The sequence below is a fragment of the Furipterus horrens genome, unplaced genomic scaffold (genome assembly GCF_987537825.1).
Source record: "Furipterus horrens unplaced genomic scaffold, mFurHor1.1.pri manual_scaffold_11, whole genome shotgun sequence".
Taxonomy (NCBI): domain Eukaryota; kingdom Metazoa; phylum Chordata; class Mammalia; order Chiroptera; family Furipteridae; genus Furipterus; species Furipterus horrens.
Window position 1 is genome coordinate 80,420,909 of NW_028327181.1, and position 22,581 is coordinate 80,443,489.

The following is a 22,581-nucleotide window of genomic DNA, read 5'->3' on the forward strand; positions in this document are numbered from 1 at the left end:
GAGAGAAGGTCTTGAACAGTGGAGGAACAACTGCTCTGTTCTTTTTCAGAGATAACCAGTAGTCTAACAATTTTTATGTTTACCCTGTGTCATGCTCTCTTAAGCACTTTTATATGCATGACCACATTTAATCTTCATGAATCTATAGAGTAGTTTTATCCCTTCTTTATAGGTGAGGACCCAGACTCATGATAACTACCTCCCCTGAGGTCACACTGCTTAGGGACCTGTGACTGGTGTATAAATTCGACTGTTAAGCCCAGGCCTTCACCACTTTTCCTTTCTCACCGACTAAATAGAAGAGGCCTGAGCCTACAGGTCAAGGGCTTGGCGTTAGGCAACTGGCAGAACACAGTGCTTACTGCTGAACTGGATAGTACATCCTAGAAATATGTGGGGTAGCATGCCTGCCAGGATGTAGGAAAATGGACAGTTTTAGTGCCTGCATTCAGCACACAGGACTTGATTGGGCATCTGAAATTTGCATTCTTCCTCAGACCCATTTTGGGTGGAAGGTAGAGTTTAATGTTATTTCAGATGCCCTCTGATCTGTTCTAAACGATGGAAATCAGTAGGGAGTACTGATCATGCTGCCGGTAGGAGTTAAGGGGCAAGGAAGATGCCACGCACGTGGAAGTAGTGCCTTGGGCCAAACCGCAGAACAGAAAATTGGAACAGAATTATATAAATCAAGGTCAGAAATTTCCTGTTCAACCCACAGGGTGGAGTTTTCTCCATTCCTGTCCATCCTACTGAATATAAACCCTGATTTGATGTCAGTAACTTGAAGGAGCAACTGGTAGGACTCTCATTCCAGCTCTCAGCATTCACTATGAATGTCAAGGTAGTCCTTGTGTTCCTGGCACTGTCCCTCATTGCCATCTTTGCCCTGGCTTATGTATTGCTCACCAGCGAAGGGAGCTCCAGCCAGGCTCCCCGCTGCCCCTCCATATCTCCCAGTGCCCAGCACTGGACACACCCTGGCCAGAGCCAGCTGTTTGCAGACCTGAGCCCAGAGGAGCTGACGGCTGTGATGAGCTTTCTGACCCAGCAGCTGGGGCCAGGCCTGGTGGATGCAGCCCAGGCCCGCCCCTCGGACAACTGCATCTTCTCAGTGGAGCTGCAGCTGCCCCGCAAGGCTGCAGCCCTGGCCCACCTGGACAGGGGGAGCCCCCCACCCTCCCGGGAGGCACTGGCCATCGTCCTCTTTGGCGGACAACCCAGGCCCAACGTGAGTGAGCTGGTGGTGGGGCCGCTGCCCCACCCCTCCTACATTCGGGATGTGACCATGGAGCATCATGGGGGCCCCCTGCCCTATCACCGGCGCCCCATGCTGAGAAGTGAGTCTGCCCAGATATGGAAGCATGTGAAAGAGGTGGAGCTTCCCAAGGCACCAGTCTTCCTTGCTTCAGTCTTCAACTACAATGGCTCCACTTTGGCATCTCTGCACGCCACTCCCAGGGGCTTGCGCTCCGGGGACCGTACTACCTGGATAGCCCTCCATCATAACATCTCAGGTGTTGGGATTTTCCTTCACCCAGTGGGGCTGGAGCTACTGCTGGACCACGGGGCCCTGGATCCTGCCCACTGGGCTGTCCAACAGGTCTTCTACCTTGGGCGCTACTATGCGGACTTGGGCCAGTTGGAACGGGAATTTAAGGCTGGTCGGCTGCAAGTGGTTAGAGTTCCTGTGCCCCTGCCAAATGGGGCTTCATCCCTGAGGCCCCGTGTTCTTCCAGGTCCTCTTCCCCCTCTTCAGTTCTCACCCCAGGGCTCCCAATACAGTGTACAAGGGAACCTGGTGGCATCCTCCCTCTGGACATTTACCTTTGGCCATGGAGTGTTCAGTGGCATGAGGATTTTTGATGTTCGGTTCAAGGGAGAGCGAGTGGCCTATGAAGTCAGTGTCCAGGAGTGTGTATCTATCTATGGTGCTGATTCACCCAAGACAATGATGACCCGATACTTGGATAGCAGCTATGGACTTGGCAGTAACAGCCGGGGCTTGGTGCGGGGTGTGGACTGCCCCTATCAATCTATGATGGTGGATATCCACATATTAGTGGGCACAGGGGCAGTCCGGCTGCTCCCAGGGGCTGTGTGTATATTCGAGGAGGCCCAAGGACTACCCCTTCGGAGGCATCACAATCACCTTCAGAGTCATTTCTATGGTGGTTTGGCTGGCTCAGCTCTTGTAGTCAGGTCTGTGTCAACTGTAGGCAACTATGACTACATCTGGGACTTTGTATTGTACCCAAATGGGGCGCTTGAAGGGCGGGTCCATGCCACAGGCTTTGTCAACACAGCTTTCCTGAGCGGTGGGGAGGAAAGCCTCCTTTTTGGGAACCGTGTGGGGGAACGCGTGCTGGGAACCGTGCACACACATGCCTTCCACTTCAAGCTGGACCTGGATGTGGCAGGTGAGTGTTCGCGGAATGAGGAGTGAGAGTTGGGGTGGAACAGAGGGGAGGGAGACCCCCCGCCCTACCCCAGATCAAGCTGGAAGAGTCAAGATGGTAGCATTTCAGCTCCATAATGGATTGTGGAAACAGAGTAGGGACTGATTTAAGTGTATTCAACCACAGTCAGCATGAAAGGCTGGACTTACTGGCAGAAGGTAGAGCGGGCTCCCCTAACAAGCTCTGACCGTCCGGCCCCTCTGAGTTGCTGCCATTCTGAAATTAGTTTACACGTAGTGGCTGTGCCTGCCTGCCTTAGCCTTGAATGACAGTGTGGGTGGGGAGTTTGCTCTGAAGCTGGATGGGGCTGGAGTTGGCGCTCTGAGTTCTTCCTAATTATAAAGGTCAGCAGGGGCAGGAAAAACAGGTAGGAAGCAGTCCACCTAAACAGGTTTTCAGAGTAGAGGTGGTCCAGGGCATGACAAGGGAGCAGGGGTACTAGCAGGGAGTTGCTCCACAGGATTTCAGACAACTAGCGATGTGGGGTAGGGGCGCCATCCTCCTAGGGAGGGCCAGCTCCTTCCCGCCAGCGCACATCATCACAGTGGGCACTCCAGTGACTGGGCAGGCGTACAGGAGTCTGGCTCCGAGTGCAGAGAGGGGGTTCTCAAGTAGGCCTCAGAGCGCAGAGGAATTGCTGCTCCCAACATGTTTTCATCAGGGACAGAAAATACCCAACTTGTCAAGTCACAGACGATTAGACCCAGAAAGAAAATTAGAAACCCACCAGACTCTCCACTTTACAACTAAAGAAATTAAAGAGGGTGGGGGGAAATGGGAAAGGAAGTGATTGCCCAAGTATACAGTACTGTAAGGATATTTCTTGTGGAACATTCTCTTGTTGTCTTGGGTATAAAGACATGTGAGTGTATATGTTGTGGGGGTAGAGGGGAGGAAGAACTAAGAAAATAGCATGATTGAAATGGCATATTAACAATTCTTTGACATATTTGGAATATGACTTTTCTAATTTGAAGTTTCTCTTCAGCATTTTTGGTATTAAAGAGCCTTGTCTTAGGAAATACAATCAAGTAATATTTATTGGCTCCCTAATGGGTACAGCACAGGCTGGTGCTGTGGACCAGAGGCTGTGCCAGGCCCCCTGTGTGCTGGGCAACCAGCAGAGGCACTGGCTTCAGTAGCACACCCTCAACCCCTGCCCGTGCCAGCTGCCTTCATGTAGGTCATGTTTAAAGGAACTGACAGTCCAAACATGCCAAGTATATGATCAAGTGCTGAGTGGGTGGGGTAATGAGTGCAGGTTACCAATGCAATAGAGTTCTAAGGAGTTCCCAGACAACTTAAAGATAAAAAGCTCACTTCTGAAAAAGATAAAAGTGATCCCCATCTTGTTGAGAAAGAAAGCAAATTCTCAGAGCTGAGAGGCATATGCAGAGGACTATGGAAGGGGACTGGGTTTTTCCAGCATGCTTCTCCAAGACAAATGTCCCTTTCATAGTTACAAGACGGTAACTAGCCACCTGCGTGTGCTTTTCCATTTACAGGGCTCAACCACAGAAGAAGCTTTATTATGCCAAGTGCAGAGATTTGGAAAATGAGAATCAACAAAGCAAAAAATTGGACTAAGGGTAGACCAGTGCTAATAGAACTTTATGTAAATAGAACTATTCTATATCTTCATCATCCAATACATTAGCCAGTAGCCACGTGTGGCTATTGAGCACTTGAAATGTGGCTAATGTAATTGAGAAACTGAATTTTTAATTTAAATGCAAATAGTAACTTGTGACTACCTGTAACCATATTGGACAGGGCAGGGCTTGTTCCCAGTTCAAGACCTCCTGGCTCCCAGGATGGAGTATTCTCTGATGAGTTCTGCTGCCCTTTGTCAGGCCAGTGCAGTGGACGCCATGGGGGAGATGACCCTGTCTCACCTGGTGTGGAACTCCTCTCCCTCTCCTCATCCTGGCAGGGCTGAAAAACTGGGTGGTAGCTGAAGACGTGGTGTTTAAACCTGTGGCAGCCCCTTGGAGTCCAGAGTACCAACTGCAGCGTCCACAGCTGACTCGGCAGGTCCTGGAAAGGGAGAACCTGACAGCTTTTTCCTGGGGAAATCCCATTCCTCGCTACCTTTACTTGGCTGGCAACCAGACTAATGCCTGGGGTCACCAGCGCGGGTACCGAATCCAGATCCACAGCCCCCTTGGCATACACATGCCCCTGGAGAGCAACATGGAGAGGGCCCTCAGCTGGGGGAGGTGAGAAGGTCCCTGGGCACTGGGTGGTAGGGAAGGACTGGTCCCCTTTGCTATCCCAGCTCTTAGAGACCCCAACTCACTATCCTTGCTTACCATCCACTCCTGTACCTCTCAGATCCAAGTAGATATGGGATGGGAGATAATCTTACACAGAATCTGATCCAGAGGACTTCTGGGACAGTACAGATCTTTGACATTTTCTGACTCCACCCTCTTACAACATTCCTGGTCAGATACCAACTTGTGGTGACCCGGAGGAAAGAAGAAGAGTCACAGAGCAGCAGCATCTATTACCAGAATGACATCTGGACACCCACTATTGCCTTTGCTGACTTCATTAATAATGAGACGCTCTTAGGAGAGGTTGGTAGCTCTAGAGACAGAGGAGAGGGGCTCCTCTGTGTCTGGTGTCTTGGCTGCCCAAACCCTGGCCCTAGATTGGAGGGAGCGGTATGTTTCCAGCTCTCAGATTCAGGAGCCAAGGAGTTCTCTGATGATCAACATGGGCCATCCCTCCTGGGGTGAGATTGGCCCTGGGACACTGACCAGCCTACAGCTTCTCACATAGATCACCACATTTTGTGGGCCTGGGGCTGGGAGGAGGTGGAAGCAGGGCTGAGGCTAGAGGCTGGGGACTGTGGCTGAGGGGTGGTTCTCTGGGTCTTGCCTCCAAAGTCCTTCAGCTTCTCCCTCTTCCTTTAGGACTTGGTGGCCTGGGTTACAGCCAGCTTTCTGCACATCCCCCATGCTGAGGATATCCCCAACACAGTTACTGTGGGGAACAAAGTCGGCTTCTTGCTCCGACCCTATAACTTCTTTGATGAGGACCCTTCCATCTTCTCCCCTGGCAGCATCTACTTTGAGAAGGGCCAGGATGCTGAGCTCTGCAATGTCAACCCTGTGGCCTGCATACCCCACCTGGCAGCCTGTGTCCCGGACTTGCCCCCTTTCTCTTACCAGGACTTTTAACTCCAAGGATGTGGTGGGACATGGTGGGGAGTGGGGGACAGTGCTAAAATATATGTACCTTACTCTTTCTAATTTCTGCTCCCCTGACTCCCACACTTAATGTTTCTCAGGAAACAGCCTCTTCCCACACTAAACCCCTATATATCCTTTTGGTTAATTCATAATTCTAGTTTTGTTTGTTTTAATGATGAATCTATACAAATAGTATTATTAAAATAGTCAAGCAAAAACACCACAAATCCTACCACTCAGAAATAGCTAGTATTCACATTTGGTGACCATTATACCAGATATTTTTTTATTAGGTGAACTGAAATGGAAAAATAGATAGAATTTTGTAAAAATAAATGTCATGTGCAATTTATAATAAAAAAAAATTGCAAGATTTTTACACTTGAATTTCTTCTGTGTGACTTTTGAAGTATCTAGAATTCCCGAGAGAATATTAAGAATTCTGGCCAAGGAATTTAACAATGGAGGAGAGGACAAGGGTGACAGGCCTGGCAAAGGAATGCTGCTTGGGAAACTGAAGGGCTGGGTGTGGGGGTTTCCTTGGAAAGAGAACAATACTTCCAAGTTACAGGAAAGGGAATATCTGGCCCTGGGAAAGGTGAGGATTAAGGGAAGAAGGGGGGCTGAGGGAGAGGAGAGGCTGCAGACCCCACCACTTGGTGGTAGTACGTTTTTGTCCTCAGGCTGGTCAGCTATATTATTTTGAAATCCCACTTCCTTCCCCTACTCCAGCTCTCCCGGTTCCAACCCTGACCCAGGGAGCAGAGTCCAATTTCGAGCCTGGAAGACAAAGCCTTGTAAGGTCTGTGGAAATCACTGCTGCCCTACGTCAGGCCCGCCCCCAAGCCCCAGCCCGCCCCGCCCCCCCACTCTCAGACTTCCAGTCTTTCCCACCCTCAATCTTCTGTGCCTCTGAACACTGGGAACCTAAACCAGAGTCCAGGAAGCCCCAACATAGGATCCAAGAGAGACCTCTTCTGCTGACCTGAGAATATATTTCCCCACTCTGGTTCAATCGTCTCGCCCTCTGTTCACGAGGCAATGAACCAGAAGACCACCCTAGTACTCCTCGCTCTGGCAGTAATCACCATCTTTGCACTGGTGTGTGTCTTGCTGGCTGGCAGGGGAGGAGATGGGGGTGAACCTAGCCTGCCTCCCCGCTGCCCCTCCGTATCTCCCAGTGCCCAGCACTGGACACACCCTGGCCAGAGCCAGCTGTTTGCAGACCTGAGCCCAGAGGAGCTGACGGCTGTGATGAGCTTTCTGACCCAGCAGCTGGGGCCAGGCCTGGTGGATGCAGCCCAGGCCCGCCCCTCGGACAACTGCATCTTCTCAGTGGAGCTGCAGCTGCCCCGCAAGGCTGCAGCCCTGGCCCACCTGGACAGGGGGAGCCCCCCACCCGCCCGGGAGGCGCTGGCCATCGTCTTCTTTGGCGGACAACCCAGGCCCAACGTGAGTGAGTTGGTGGTGGGGCCGCTGCCCCACCCCTCCTACATTCGGGATGTGACCGTGGAGCGTCATGGAGGCCCCCTGCCCTATCACCGGCGCCCCGTGCTGATCCGAGAGTACCTGGACATAGACCAGATGATCTTCGACAGAGAGCTGCCCCAGGCTGCTGGACTCCTCCACCACTGCTGCTTCTACAAACACCAGGGAAGGAACCTAGTGACAATGACCACAGCCCCCCGGGGTTTGCAATCAGGGGACCGAGCCACCTGGTTTGGCCTCTACTACAACATCTCAGGGGCTGGGTTTTATCTGCTCCCCGTGGGGTTGGAGCTGCTGGTAGACCACAAGGCTCTGGACCCTGCCCGCTGGACCATCCAGAAGGTATTCTTCCAAGGTCGCTACTACAAGAGTCTGGCTCAGCTGGAGGAGCAGTTTGAGGCCAGCCTGGTGAATGTGGTAGTGATCCCAGACAATGGCACAGGTGGGTCATGGTCCCTGAAGTCCCAGGCGCCCCCAGGTCCAGCTCCCCCTCTGCAGTTCCATCCCCAGGGCCCCCGCTTCCGTGTCCAGGGGAGTCGGGTGGCCTCCTCGTTGTGGACTTTCTCTTTTGGCCTCGGAGCTTTCAGTGGCCCAAGGATCTTTGACATCCGTTTCCAGGGAGAGCGACTAGCTTACGAGATCAGCCTCCAAGAGGCCTTGGCCATCTATGGTGGGAACTCTCCCGCAGCAATGCTGACCCGCTATATTGATGGCAGCTTTGGCATGGGCAAGTACTCCACACCCCTGACCCGTGGGGTGGACTGCCCCTACCTGGCCACCTATGTGGACTGGCACTTTCTTTTGGAGTCCCAAGCCCCCAAGACAATACGAGATGCCTTTTGTGTGTTTGAACAGAACCAGGGTCTCCCCCTGAGGCGACACCACTCAGATCTCCACTCCTACTATTTTGGGGGCCTTACAGAGACAGTGCTGGTCATCAGATGTGTGTCTACCTTGCTCAACTATGACTATTTGTGGGATATGGTCTTCCACTCCAATGGAGCCATAGAAGTCAAATTCCATGCCACGGGCTACATCAGCTCAGCATTCCTCTTTGGTGCTGCCCGAAGTTACGGGAACCAGGTTGGGGAGCACACTCTGGGCACCGCCCACACCCACAGTGCTCACTTCAAGGTGGATCTGGATGTAGGAGGTAAGGCATCCTGGAGGGGGAAAGTATTCTGGAAGAGGGGGCTGAAGTGGTGTCTCTATGTGTTTGGACTTGTGGTAGTTATGCAGGAAAGAAAGATATGAGAACGACTGTATGTGGTTTTGGAGTTCATGCTTCCTCTTTGGATGAATAGGGGAGAGTTGGATGCTGAATTTTATTCAGCTCATTGGCTGGTGCACAGCCGCCAACCACCACCCCCTCCACGTGACCTCATCAGAACATCTTAGGAAATTGCAAGCTCAGGGAGGAGGCAGATCTAGGCCAACAGAGTTCCCTTTGCCCTCTTCCCTCTCTTACACTCACATGGGACCTATTTCAGGGCGGTAACCATTTGTTTTTTGGTTCTTTTCACTGCGTATGGCCTCTGGTGCTGGTGTTTGGAGGATCTGTCTGCACTCCTTGATGATTTTCTTTCTCTCTCTGGACTCAAGTGTGAGGGATGAAATGGATATTGTGGGGCATTCCAGATAGTTCCTAGTGGTCACAGAGTCAAGGAAATGTGATGTCTTCAAGTGTGTCTTTTTACTTTTCTTCCCTGCGTTGAGCTTATCACCAGATTTTATTTTATTTTGTCTATTCTGTCTCTGAAATATCTTAAACTCCTCACTGGGCCCCGCTGTCATACCCCTGTTGGTGCTAGATCTCTTCTGCTGCTTTTTCTCTTCTTCCTCCCAGATCCAGGGTTCACTCTGGGTCCACAGGGACCTACCAGCCCATGGCAGCCTGCTCCCTCATACAGATCTCACTTTCCCCATCTCCTATGGGATCCCATGCACAGAAGAGCCTGCAAGGCCCTTCTCTTCAGGATACAGCTCCATCCTACCTTTCAGATTCTTCCTTGTGCACTGGTTTAGCCACACTCACACCCAGCCTGTCCCTGGACACACACAACACGCGAGATAGTCAGGCTGCTCTGCTTTTGCTCATGTTTTGCCCCTGCCTAGAACGCCCTGCTGTGTCATCTCTGCTGTCAACGTCCTGTGAGGCCAGGCATAAAAGTTGCCCAAGAAGGCCTTTTCCTGCTTGCACCTCTATCCCTATAAGCTTGAATGTGCTCCTCACACATTTCAGTCCAGTCAGGGTATTGCTCTCTGCATCCTCTGTGAGAGCAGAAGGGTAGGATTGATGTTTTGTTCACCTGTGTCCCCAGGGCTGAGTCTGGGCCTTGCCACTAATGAGATAAGTAAATGAACAAATGAAATAATAAACAAATGAACTCCTTCAGGAAATATTTCACAGGTGAATGGATTTGGCTAAAAGGTTGGGGATATTTTGGGGAGAGGGAAAGGAAGTAGGAGACACACTCAGTTTGGGGCTTCTCTTTGACCCCCAACCTGAAGCCAGGTGGTTCCAGGGCAGCTGCCTGGTCAGCTCTCTCTCCCATCCGTTCTCCCTCCTCCTTCCCCACACCCCTGCAGGACTGGAGAACTGGGTCTGGGCTGAGGACATGGTCTTTGTCCCCATGGCGGTACCCTGGAGCCCTGAGCACCAGATGCAGAGGCTGCGGGTGACCCGGAAGCTGTTAGAGACAGAGGAGCAGGCCGCCTTCCCCCTGGGAAGTACCTCCCCTCGCTACCTGTACCTGGCCAGCAACCAAAGCAACAAGTGGGGTCACCCACGGGGCTACCGCATCCAGATACGCAGTTTTGCTGGAGAGCCGCTGCCCCAGAACAGCTCCATGGAGAGAGCCATCAGCTGGGGGAGGTGAGTCGGAGGGGTGGCAGAGAGAGGCCTGGAGGGAGATGAGAGTGAGAAGGGAGCATTGGAGGGGACAACTGGAAACTCAGTTCAAACCGTATGCAAAGTGAGACAAGAGCTCCAGAAGGATTTCCTGTTATCAAAAGGCACACACAGTGGGCACTGGGCATGCCCTCCCTTGGAGGACCAAAGCTCACGCCTGAGAACTTTTCTCTCCTTTGGATGGGGGAAGGGCCGTGCTGTGATCTGGCAGGGGGTGAACAGGAGGAGGCCCTGGAAAGGTGTTAGATGACTCACCAGGGTGATGTCAGAGTCACTGAGTGAAAGAGATGGGAAAACTTGAGGTCCGCATTCTCAGCTCCCTTCCATCATCATCTGGCAGCAGGATAAGGTTAGTGACCTTAGAGGCCTGACCAGCGCCTCCCTAGGTACCAGCTGGCCGTGACCCAGAGGAAGGAGGAGGAGCCCAGCAGCAGCAGCATCTTCAATCAGAATGACCCTTGGGCCCCCACCGTGGACTTCACTGACTTCATCAACAACGAGACCATTGTTGGAAAGGTCAGCTGATTGGGAGAGCCAGTGAGTGGGGTGGGGCACAAAGATGAGCCCCACCTTATCTTGGGGGGTCCCTGAAAATCTCTGGTCTCCTCAGGGGCAGAGCTGACTCCTGCCTTCTGTACTTCCGTGGATCTTGAGGGACTCTTCCCAAGCTGGAAGTTCATGTGCAGATACTGGCTGAGGCTCCAGCCCATCCTCAAGACCCTATAGCTCTCTAAGTCTCAGCTTTGTTGACTGAGTCCCTTTCAGGCCTCAGGACTCAAGGAGGGCTGGAGATCACCAGGGGAGACTGCATCTCTTGTATCTAAAGCCCATGCCTGGTGTGACCACTAAAGGATCAATTTCTGAATGTTGGCCGTTTTTGCCTCCCAGACCCTGACCTTCCCTCCTCCATCTTCCTTCTATCAGCTCTAGTTTGGGAATTCCCTGTGAATGAAGGAGGAAAGAGCAGATGTAGCCTGTGGCATCGTCTTTCTTCTGGGGATGGAGAGGCCAATGCAGATATGATAGGAAATGTCAGATGGAGGGCACAGGCTGGGTCAGGGAGGCAGGTGTTGCTCCAATATCAATATGAAATGTGCTGTGCTTTGGCTTCTGGACCCGTAGGAAAAATGTTTGAAGATTTAAGATCCTTTTGAGGAAAGGGGGACTGACATGGCAAATCCTTACACACAAGGCTGCTGTTAGAGGAGACATGTCCTTAGCACAGTCAGGCCTCATAATCCTCTTCCTTCTCCCCTACTAGGATTTGGTGGCCTGGGTGACAACTGGTTTCCTGCACATCCCACATGCAGAGGACATTCCCAACACAGTGACTGTGGGGAACAATGTGGGCTTCTTCCTCCGACCCTACAACTTCTTTGACCAGGACCCCTCCTTCAGTTCTGCCGACTCCATCTATTTCCGGGGGGACCAGGATGCTGGGAACTGTGAGGTCAACCCCCTGGCTTGCCTCCCAAAGGCTGCTGACTGTGCCCCCGACCTCCCTGCCTTCTCTCATGGGGGCTTCCCTCACAACTAGATGGCCCCTGAGATGGGAATTGTGTCCAGGGGCCCCCGGGCCAGGGTGTGTGGGAGCAGTGGGTACTGGGTTGGCCAGACTGGTGCCCTCTTCCCCTTCCTGAGGACCCTCCCTCGCCCTCCCCTATAGTCACCTCCTGTCATCGCCCTCCCTTGCTGCCCCTCTCTACTGGAAGCATCCTGAGCCTGTGATGCTGGTGGTTGGGGAAAGCAGGAGAGACCCAACTTTGTTGCCACCGGAACTTCTGGGTTTCTGTCCCAGAGAGGAAAGGAATGGCCAGCCAGGAGCTTGGAGCGTTAGCCCAGCTTTTCACCAGAAGACTCCCTTTTTTTCTTTCTGGCTTTCCCAAATATTTCTAGGCTGTCTCCAGGTCCCTCCTGGCCTCCCCAATCCCTGCCTTGGGAGGCCCCAGGGCAGGGTCCCTGCCAGGCCTGTGTGCATACATGGATGATCTGGAAGGGCTGTCTTGGCCCATAGTCCCTCTTATCCCACTCCGCCTTCCTTCCCTCTTCCTCTTGACCACTGCATCCTCCTCCCGTTCCTACTATTTCTTATATCCTGGGATTTTCCTCCCCAGCATGCAAATGATCTCGGGCTTAGTCCATGGGGAGTCTGGATTGGAGGTGGATATACAAATAGCAAGAGATTGGAAATGACAGAAATGTCTCCTTCCCTAGAGGATTGGTTAAATAAAGTTTGATACAGCCTTACAATGTAATATTATGCAGCTATAAATCTGTTTATATCTTTTTGTGTACTAATAGGAAATAATCTTCCAGTGAAAAGGCAGGGTGTGGAAGTGTGCATGATGCACTTCCCATTTGTGGCTTAGGAGGGAGGAAAATATATAGATTTGCTTATAAATGCATATTCAGGAGAAATGGGTAACACTGGTTGCCTCTGGAGAGGGAACTAGGAACTTGGGGACAGGGAGGGAGGGGACTTAGCACTTTATGCCCTTTTGTACATGTTGAATTTTGAACAATGTGACTGTATTATCTATTCAAATTAAATAATAAACAGGCCTAAACAGGACCTGACTTTTTTTCCACTGACATGTCTTTTAGGACAGGATGGGGGTAGGGGAGGGTAAAGTGAGTTAAGGGATGACCCACGGACTCAATTTCCTTGGTTTTGAGACTGAGACATGGACATGGCCTATGGTAACTCTTTGCCTTCTTTGCTTGTATATCTCTGAAGAAAATGTTAAACCCCAGTCAACCTCCCTCATTCTTTCCCTCACATTTGCTCTCTGTCACTCTCAGAATAGGGGCAATGAGAAGCAATGGGGAAGGGCCTGCTGGAAGCTCAGGCCAGGCCAGGAGACAAAGTGCAGGAAGTGGATTTTGGATGCTGCTCAGCTTATGACAAGAGGGGGAGATCTATCCAGGAAGCTCAGGCATCCGCTTCTGCGGCCTTCTATCTTGCTGCAAGCCCAAGTTCACCTCTGAGTCATTGGAACAGTGGATGGGGAGGAGTCAGTCAGCTGGAGAGAAATAGGTTCCAAACAACAGGGAGAAAGACTTCATTAAGGGGCAGAGGGCCAGTGATGGCTGGATTAATTCACACCATGGACTGGGGTGGAAGCAAGAGTGACAGAAGATAGAAAAACTGAGGACAAGGGAGACTGAAGTCTGAGAATGGAGAGAAAAAGGGATGTTCAGTCTAGGTGAGGCCCTGATATTGATTTTATACTTACTCTTCTTCTGACCTGAGTAACTTAACTTCTTTAAAATGAATATGGTTTTGGTTGTGGCTGGGTAGCTGAGTTGGTTAGAGCATTGTCCTGATACCTCAAGGTTGTGGGTTCAATCCCCAGTCAGGGTACATACAAGAATTAACTAATGAATGCTTAAGTAAGTGGAACAACAAATTGATGTTTCTCTCTCTAAAATCAGTAAGTAAAAACTTTTAAAAATCTATTTGCTTTAAAAAATAGATAAATAAAATGCATATCCTTTTCTTTCTATATTCTATGGCTTCCTCTACGGTCAGTTTCCCAATGGTCAGTGCTGGGGGAAAAGCATTAAAGGAATGCTGGTGTCTACCCCTCCCCCACCCCTTCATACTCATTTCAAGCTCATTACCTTGAAACACATCTAGATCAAAGTGTGTGTTTGTATGCAGTGAGAGTGCGTATGAGTGTGTAAATAAATACTCACAAGCTTTTTAAGGAGTATGTCACTGTGGTTGTATCTCTTTACATCTCACCATAGAGATGACATCACCCTGGTCCAGGCCTCAGTAGACATGTAGATCATGAAAGTATCAGTCCAACCAGGGTCAGGAAGGTTACATGACCAGCCCCTCTCCCTCCTTGCCCCCTGCTCCACCCCTGACTTTGGCAGAACTGGAAAACTGGGTCTGGCCTGAGGACATGGCCTTGTCCCCATGTAGTAAGTACCCTGGAGCCCCAAACCAATCTCTTTCTTAAACCACTGAGACTGGCTAGAGTGTTGACCTCAGAACTGTGGTCAAGTGAATAGTGACTGAGGAAGTCCAGGTCTAAAAGACTAGTGTTTTCAAGGCTGAGAACATTAGCATTTGGGCCCTAAGAGGAGCTGGACCAGGGGAACCCTGGGGCTTAGCTCAGAGGGCATCGCTGGGACTTCCCCAGGATTGCAGACACCAGAACTCCCTGTGAGGAGCACAAGGGGTGCGCACCTGCCTCGGCTGTCCTCCTGAAGGCCTTGGGAAGGGCTCCAGCTCCCAGTGCAAGAGAAAGACTCCTCAACAAAGATTAAAGAGTGCCTTCTAAGTGCCAGGCACCATGCCAGGCACTAAGGTGCATTGGTAGATAATAGATACAATTTCTTCCCTCAGGAGCAAGAGAGGCAAGTAAAGGGACAATTATAGATGAGGACTGTCAGAAGGGAGGTAGGAGCAAGACAACAGCAGGTTTCCTGAGGGATCTGATGTCTAAACTGAGCCTGGCAGAAGAGTAGAAGTTGGCCCGAGGGAAAGAAGAGTGCAAAGAACATTCCAGGCAAAGACAACAGCATGTACAAAGGCCAGGAGATGACAAGGTGGCACCATCCAAGTACCCAAGTTTGACAGGAACATGTGTTTTGAGAAGAGCCTTGAAGAACAAGGGGGTGACAGAGGAGGCAAGTCCTTGCAAGCCATGGTTACCCTAATAAAAATGGGGAGCCATGGGAGGATTTTAAGCAAGGGAATGACAGCATAAGATTTTAGGACATTTCTTTAGGACATTCTGGCCCAGATACAAAGAATGGAGTTGACGAAAGGCCTAGCCACAGGGAGGTGGGTCAGAGGTAAGAAATGGTGAGGCCTAGGGGAGGAGGAGTGTGGGAAATCTGGCCCAGGACACCATGTTTGGCCTCGTGCAGCCTAGGACCTCATGAATGGAAGAGCCTTATATTCACTGAGAAACCACTTGGGAAAGTCAGTTGCTGACTGAAGTAAAATTCCGCCCAACAATCAGTTACTTTTGTAGGTAGCATGGTTCTGTGATAACTACTTCGATTATCCTTGTAAACGTTATACTGTGCATAGAGTTTGGAAAAAGTTGATCCCCTAAAAAAAGCTACCTGGGGTCTCCTGAAAACTTCTTTGACTGGGTTTGGTGGTGAGAATGGGTTCATTAATTCTACAGCCTCTTTACCTGTTTTAGGGGAAACCCACCCTTTCCAGCTCCTCCCAGAAGATTCTCTTTCAGTTGTCCACTCTGCTCCATGTATTTGTAATCTCTCCTTCTTGCCTGGCTCTTCCTCTCCATTCTCATCTTGCTAAGCCATTCCAGGACCCTGCGTCTCCAAAGGGGGATCTTCTGTCAGCCTTCCTTCAAAGTGTTCCACCTGTCCTGGTCTGCTTCCTGTCTGCCCCCAGTCAGTCCTCACCCTGCTGCCCTCCCGCTGCTGACTCTCCAGCCACAGACACTGCTCTGACAAAGGTCACCAGTGACTTTTAAATGCAATATCAACGGCCCTTTCCAGCCACCTACTTTCTGGGCATCTCAGTGGCATTTGACATCACTGACCCCTCCCCTCTCGAAACTCGGCTGTCTTGACTTCCTCATCCATATTTGCTGCTGCTCAGCCTTCTATGCTGGTTCCTTTGCCTCTGCTCCGCCCACCAGTTCCTGTAGCCCCAAATCTTGACATTTTTCAAGACTCTGTCCTTGTCTCTCCAGAGGTCCTCCCTGGATGACCTCAGCCTCTAGTACTTTTAACTGCTAGATTTTGTTGGTTTTATCCAAATCTGTTTCTAGCCTATAACCTCCCTCCTGTACTCTAGACCCACAGAGTCAGCTTCCCTGTTTCTCAACGTCTACACAGGAGCTTCTCATGAGCACCTCAAACTCAAACTTGTTAGTTTCCCCTTTAAACTTGTAGCTCTTTGTGTGTGTCCTTCCTCTGGTGAAAGGCCCCTCCACCCACCCAGCCACCCAATGGGAAAGCTTTGTGTCATGTAAGAGGCTGTGCCTTCTCTACCCGCCCACACCAGTTGGGCACCAAGTCCTGAAAACTCTATCCTGAAACATCTCTCAGAGTCATCTAACCTCTCTGTCCCTTCACCTCCTACCCGGTCTCCTCACCTCTAGTCTGTTCCACACCCAAGCTGGAGTCATGTCCCTAGAATGCAGATCGGTACAGAGTGGGACCTGGGTGTACAAGGCAGTCAGTTGACCACACAGGGCCTCTGGGGCAGCAGTTCTGCTCAAGCACAGTGTTCTGGGCCCTGTCCTCAGCCTGAAGGCTAGAGCTGGGATGAACTCATCTTCATCCATTCCCAGAGGCTGGGTCCGAGTTTATTCAAAGAGAAGACCTAGTGGAGGCAGCAGGATGTGTAGTGCTGCCTCCTGAGTAATTCTGTAAAAGGGACACCTTTTCAACAAGTTCTTAGGGCATTTAAGGTGATGACTATGAAGACTAGGATGAAACAATATCAGAGGAAACAATACATGATCCCTCTGAGTGAATTTTTTTCTGTTCTTTGATTGCTTTTGCTTTTACAAATTGAAGTTTTAAACAGGGCTCTCATTTGGTCAGCTTTGCAATCCATTTGAGTCTAGTTTGGAATCTGACAACTGGAACAAAAAGAACCTTGAATTTGGTGCATACATTGGTTTTGGTGCTGCAGCTTCTCACAGCCCTCGGTGGGATTAAGAAAGAACTCGGGCCCTGGCTGGTGTGGCTCAGTGGATTGAGCACCACACTGTGAACTGAAAGGTTGCTAGTTCGATTCCCAGTCAGGGCACATGCCTGGGTTGCAGGCCAGGTCCCCAGTTGGGAGCATGTGAGAGGCAACCGACTGATGTTCCTCTCACACATCAATGTTTCTCTTTCTCGCTTTCTCCCTCCCTTCCCCTTTCTCTGAAAATAAATAAATAAAATCTAGAAAAAAAAGAAAGAAAGAAAGGAAGGAAGGAAGAAAGGAAGGAAGAAAGAAGAAAGAAAGAAAGAAAGAAAGAAAGAAAGAAAGAAAGAAAGAAAGAAAGAAAGAAAGAAAGAGGAAGAAAGAAAGAAAGAGAAAGAAAGAAAGAAAGAAAGAAAACTCAGTGTACATGGCAGAACCCTGAAATTGGTGGGCTTGACTTCCTGGCAAATTGCTGAGTTTTTCCACTTTTCTGTTTAGGACCACTAAATGCTAGATGTGGGTGCATACAAAATAAAAACAATTAATTGTGTTCTTAAACAACAACAACAACAAAAACAGTATCAGAGGAAACAATGTGACAGCCGGAATATTTTGACCTCTGCTTGGTAACACTGTTCAAGACAAAAAAAAACATTAGCCACCTTAGCGGTGTGTTCCTAGCTGGGAGCTAAGACTGTGAGTTACCAGACTCCCAGTTGCCTTGTGGCCAGAAATAGGCAAGTTTTGACATTAGATTCTGCTCCCCCTTATTCTCAAGGCCCCATGGCCCATTTCCAGTGCCCCACCCCTCCCGCCAGCCTTAGCTATAGCAGTTCTATTGTTTGTCTTGACTGCAAAAAGCTCTCCAGTCCTTCATTTCCATCCTACTGCTCAGTCAGTGGGAATACTGGGTGTGAATTTTTCTCCCCAACACTTAGGGCTAGGAATGAAATGTCACATTTCTCTATCTGTCTATAACATGCAATGAGCTCTGTGCTCTCAAGTCATCTGGTTGGCAGGAAATCCAATTACAGACGTGCTTTTGTTGGGGGGAAGGGGCGGGGCGCTCATCTTTTAGATTAGGGAGGACTGTCCACTGGAGTTTGGGGGATGGTTGGTTAGTCTTCAGTTGAAAGGCTGCTACTAGGCTTACTTTCCACTGTCCTGAGGCCACACTTGCCAAGGCAGGGATGGGAGGGGGGATTGGCTCACAGCTACTTTCTCCTAGAGAAAAAGTCCCATTTTCTCCTGTTTATTCACCAAAATGTTTTTAAAGCACTTTTTAATTTTATTTTTAAAATATTTTACTTAATTATTTTTAGAGAGGGGGAAGGGAAGGAGAAAGGGAAGGAGAGAAACAGCAATGTGTGGTTGCCTCTCACAGGTCCCCAACTGGGGACCTGGCCCACAACCCAGGCATGTGCCCTGACTGGGAATCGAACCAGTGACCCTTTGGTTCGCAGGGACAGAACTCAATCCACTGAGCCACACCAGCCATGGCTAAAGTACTTTTTTAAATTAAAAATATTTAGAATACTCTTTTCCACAAATAGGTTCTGAGGAATGTGCAAACCAGATCAACCAAAGCAAAACCAGTCCCTGTTTCCATTGAGGACAAGAAGGGCTGACTAATGTCCCCGGAGAGGCAGGTTATTTTGTCTAAATTATGTCCTGGGTGGAGGGGGACCTTCCCTTTCTCACGACCTTGGCACGAACCCCATTATTCTTTCTATAGGTTTAAAGAACGAGGGACTCAAATAGAGCTGGTTGCACAAATATTTCTGGGTAATCTGATGTCCCTGGTATTGGTTGACCTAGTTTAACTGGTCCGGGTTCTGAGATGTTTCGCTGTCTTCCTAGGATTACTACTTTACTTTTCCAGGCACCCTGACCTCTAACCTGGCCCATCAGTCCTGCTCAAGGTGTGTGTTGGGGGGGGGGTGTCTCTGTTACACCCTGCAGCCCCTGCACCCCCGTCAACTTCTGACTGGCCCCATACCCTGCACACTCCAGTGACTGAGGGCGCTTATCGTGCTGACCTGTCTCACTCAGCCTTTCCGCCTTCCCGCCTTCATGTTTGCAGTATTACTCTCAAGCATCCCTGGGGTTCTGGTTGGTAGGGTGAGTGGGAGAGAGAGACTAGGAACAGGGTCTGGAGGGCACCACAAAATAAAGGAAGAAAAGAGGGAACGTGTGTGGACGGGTGTGGGCAACGAGTTTCACTTACGGCCTTGTAGCAGGAGAAAGTTTCCATTTGGATGGAAGAAGAGCCCAAGAACAGTCCCTTTCTGCCCCTGTCACTTCCTCTTTCCAGCTGTGCTATCTCCAAAACCAGCCCCTCCCTCACTTGGTTCCCCAGCCCTGACCCTGAGTGTTTGATTTGGAACAGAAGGACAGAGGCTTCTGTGAGCCACTGAAAGTTCAGGTTCCTGCCTCAGTCCCACCCCCTAAGCCTGGCCTGACCCCTGGCCCTTCCAGCTTCAGCTCCACCCCACTCAGGCCTCTGCCCCTGACTGATTGTCTTCAATGTATCCATCGTGCCTCTTGCCCAGCAGCACCAGCCAGAGACCAGGAACCACCGGAGACTGAAAGAGGCATCCTGTACCTGGGCTCTGTTTATCAGCTTAACTTCCTATTCTGCCTTCTGAGTCAAGAGCCTGAAGACATCCCAGGCGCTTTGGCTATGGCTATCTTCACTATTTTTCCTTTTGTAGTGTTTTGGTGATGGGCATGGGTGAAGGTGGAACTGGGAGTTCGGAGGGATTTGAGAAGGAATGTAAACCTAGCCTGCCTCCCCGCTGCCCCTCCGTATCTCCCAGTGCCCAGCACTGGACACACCCTGGCCAGAGCCAGCTGTTTGCAGACCTGAGCCCAGAGGAGCTGACGGCTGTGATGAGCTTTCTGACCCAGCAGCTGGGGCCAGGCCTGGTGGATGCAGCCCAGGCCCGCCCCTCGGACAACTGCATCTTCTCAGTGGAGCTGCAGCTGCCCCGCAAGGCTGCAGCCCTGGCCCACCTGGACAGGGGGAGCCCCCCACCCGCCCGGGAGGCACTGGCCATCGTCTTCTTTGGCAGACAACCCAGGCCCAACGTGAGTGAGTTGGTGGTGGGGCCGCTGCCCCACCCCTCCTACATTCGGGATGTGACCGTGGAGCGTCATGGAGGCCCCCTGCCCTATCACCGGCGCCCCGTGCTGATCCGAGAGTACCTGGACATAGACCAGATGATCTTCGACAGAGAGCTGCCCCAGGCTGCTGGACTCCTCCACCACTGCTGCTTCTACAAACACCAGGGAAGGAACCTAGTGACAATGACCACAGCCCCCCGGGGTTTGCAATCAGGGGACCGAGCCACCTGGTTTGGCCTCTACTACAACATCTCAGGGGCTGGGTTTTACCTGCTCCCCGTGGGGTTGGAGCTGCTGGTAGACCACAAGGCTCTGGACCCTGCCCGCTGGACCATCCAGAAGGTATTCTTCCAAGGTCGCTACTACAAGAGTCTGGCTCAGCTGGAGGAGCAGTTTGAGGCCAGCCTGGTGAATGTGGTAGTGATCCCAGACAATGGCACAGGTGGGTCATGGTCCCTGAAGTCCCAGGCGCCCCCAGGTCCAGCTCCCCCTCTGCAGTTCCATCCCCAGGGCCCCCGCTTCCGTGTCCAGGGGAGTCGGGTGGCCTCCTCGTTGTGGACTTTCTCTTTTGGCCTCGGAGCTTTCAGTGGCCCAAGGATCTTTGACATCCGTTTCCAGGGAGAGCGGCTAGCTTACGAGATCAGCCTCCAAGAGGCCTTGGCCATCTATGGTGGGAACTCTCCCGCAGCAATGCTGACCCGCTATATTGATGGCAGCTTTGGCATGGGCAAGTACTCCACACCCCTGACCCGTGGGGTGACTGCCCCTACCTGGCCACCTATGTGGACTGGCACTTTCTTTTGGAGTCCCAAGCCCCCAAGACAATACGAGATGCCTTTTGTGTGTTTGAACAGAACCAGGGTCTCCCCCTGAGGCGACACCACTCAGATCTCCACTCCTACTATTTTGAGGGTCTTACAGAGACAGTGCTGGTCATCAGATGTGTGTCTACCTTGCTCAACTATGACTATTTGTGGGATATGGTCTTCCACTCCAATGGAGCCATAGAAGTCAAATTCCATGCCACGGGCTACATCAGCTCAGCATTCCTCTTTGGTGCTGCCCGAAGTTACGGGAACCAGGTTGGGGAGCACACTCTGGGCACCGCCCACACCCACAGTGCTCACTTCAAGGTGGATCTGGATGTAGGAGGTAAGGCATCCTGGAGGGGGAAAGTATTCTGGAAGAGGGGGCTGAAGTGGTGTCTCTATGTGTTTGGACTTGTGGTAGTTATGCAGGAAAGAAAGATATGAGAACGACTGTATGTGGTTTTGGAGTTCATGCTTCCTCTTTGGATGAATAGGGGAGAGTTGGATGCTGAATTTTATTCAGCTCATTGGCTGGTGCACAGCCGCCAATCGCCCCCCCCCCCCCACGTGACCTCATCAGAACATCTTAGGAAATTGCAAACTCAGGGAGGAGGCAGATCTGGTCTGGGCCAACCGATCTGCTCCCAATATCAATATGAAATGTGCTGTGCTTTGGCTTCTGGACCCGTAGGAAAAATGTTTAAAGACTTAGGATCCTTTTGAGGAAAGGGGGGCTAACATGGCAAATCCTTACACACAAGGCTGCTGTTAGAGGAAACATGTCCTTAGCACAGTCAGGCCTCATAACCCTCTTCCTTTTCCCGTGCTAGGACTTGGTAGCCTGGGTGACAGGTGGTTTCCTGCACATCCCACATGCAGAGGACATTCCCAACACAGTGACTGTGGGGAACAATGTGGGCTTCTTCCTCCGACCCTACAACTTCTTTGACCAGGACCCCTCCTTCAGTTCTGCTAACTTCAACTATTTCTGGGGGGACCAGGATGCTGGGGACTGTGAGGTCAACCCCCTTGTTTGCCTCCCGTAGGCTGCCCCCAACCTCCCTGCCTTTTCATGGGGTCTTCTCTCACAACTAGATGTTCCCTGGGATGAGGATTGTGTCCAGGGGCTTCAGGGTGTGTGAGAAGAAGGAGCAGGGGACTCTGGGCCAGGAAGCCTGGTCTCACCCTAAGATGCTCTCTTGCCCTCCCCCAAGGTTTCCTCTCCCATCACTCTTCTTTGCATCCCACTCCTTACTGAGAGCATCCTGAGCCTGTGATGCCTGACACCGGGGGGGGGGGGGGGGGGGGGGCACTCAGCTTTGTTGACCCTAGACCTGCTGTGTTTCTGTCCCAGAGAGGAGAGGAATGGCCAGCTGGAGCTGGGGTAATGACCAACTTTTCCCCAGAAGTCTTGTTTTTTTCTAAGTTTTTTTAATGTTACTTTTTACAATGAGATACAACTAACATACATAAAATTCACCCTTTTAATGTGCATAATTCAGTGGCCATTAATTCCAGAACATTGCCATCACCCCAGAAAGAAATCCCATGCCTGTTAGCAGTCACTTCCTATTTCCCTTCAAGCTCTTCCCAGCTCCACGAAGCCACCATGCTTTCTGTCACTATAGATTTGCCTACATTCTGGACATTTCATATAAATAGATCTATACAACATGTGGTCTTTTGTGACTGGCTTCCTTCCTTCAGCATGTTTCTGAGGTGCATCCATTATGTAGCATGAAACAGTACTTCAATCCTTTATGGCCGAATAATAATGAATGTTACCACATTTTGTTTATCCATCAATCAGTTGAAAGACATTTGGATTGTTTCCACTTTTTGATTATTATGGATAATGCTGCTGTGAACATTCTTGTACAAGATTTTGTGTGAACATATGTTTTCAATTCTCTTGGGTGTAAATCTGGGAATGGAATTGCTGGGTCTTATG

The 22,581-nt window shown here is 50.8% G+C and overlaps 2 protein-coding genes and 1 pseudogene across 3 annotated transcripts; all 3 read left to right on the forward strand.

Annotated features, from left to right (window-relative positions):
- Positions 1-9: 9 nt before the first annotated feature.
- On the forward strand, positions 10-5,995 carry AOC2 (amine oxidase copper containing 2). Its single transcript, XM_090257787.1, has 4 exons — positions 10-2,420; positions 4,393-4,678; positions 4,912-5,041; positions 5,381-5,995. The coding sequence occupies exons 1-4, from the start codon at positions 833-835 to the stop codon at positions 5,645-5,647; spliced, it is 2,271 nt and encodes a 756-aa protein (XP_090113913.1). The 5' UTR covers positions 10-832; the 3' UTR covers positions 5,648-5,995.
- Positions 5,996-6,556: 561 nt separating this feature from the next.
- On the forward strand, positions 6,557-12,313 carry AOC3 (amine oxidase copper containing 3). Its single transcript, XM_090292076.1, has 4 exons — positions 6,557-8,300; positions 9,737-10,022; positions 10,445-10,574; positions 11,320-12,313. The coding sequence occupies exons 1-4, from the start codon at positions 6,701-6,703 to the stop codon at positions 11,593-11,595; spliced, it is 2,292 nt and encodes a 763-aa protein (XP_090148202.1). The 5' UTR covers positions 6,557-6,700; the 3' UTR covers positions 11,596-12,313.
- Positions 12,314-19,425: 7,112 nt separating this feature from the next.
- On the forward strand, positions 19,426-21,074 carry LOC149998520 (amine oxidase [copper-containing] 3 pseudogene; annotated as a pseudogene). Its single transcript, XR_016507235.1, has 2 exons — positions 19,426-20,263; positions 20,743-21,074. The product of XR_016507235.1 is annotated as an amine oxidase [copper-containing] 3 pseudogene (transcript).
- The last annotated feature ends 1,507 nt before the right edge of the window (positions 21,075-22,581 follow it).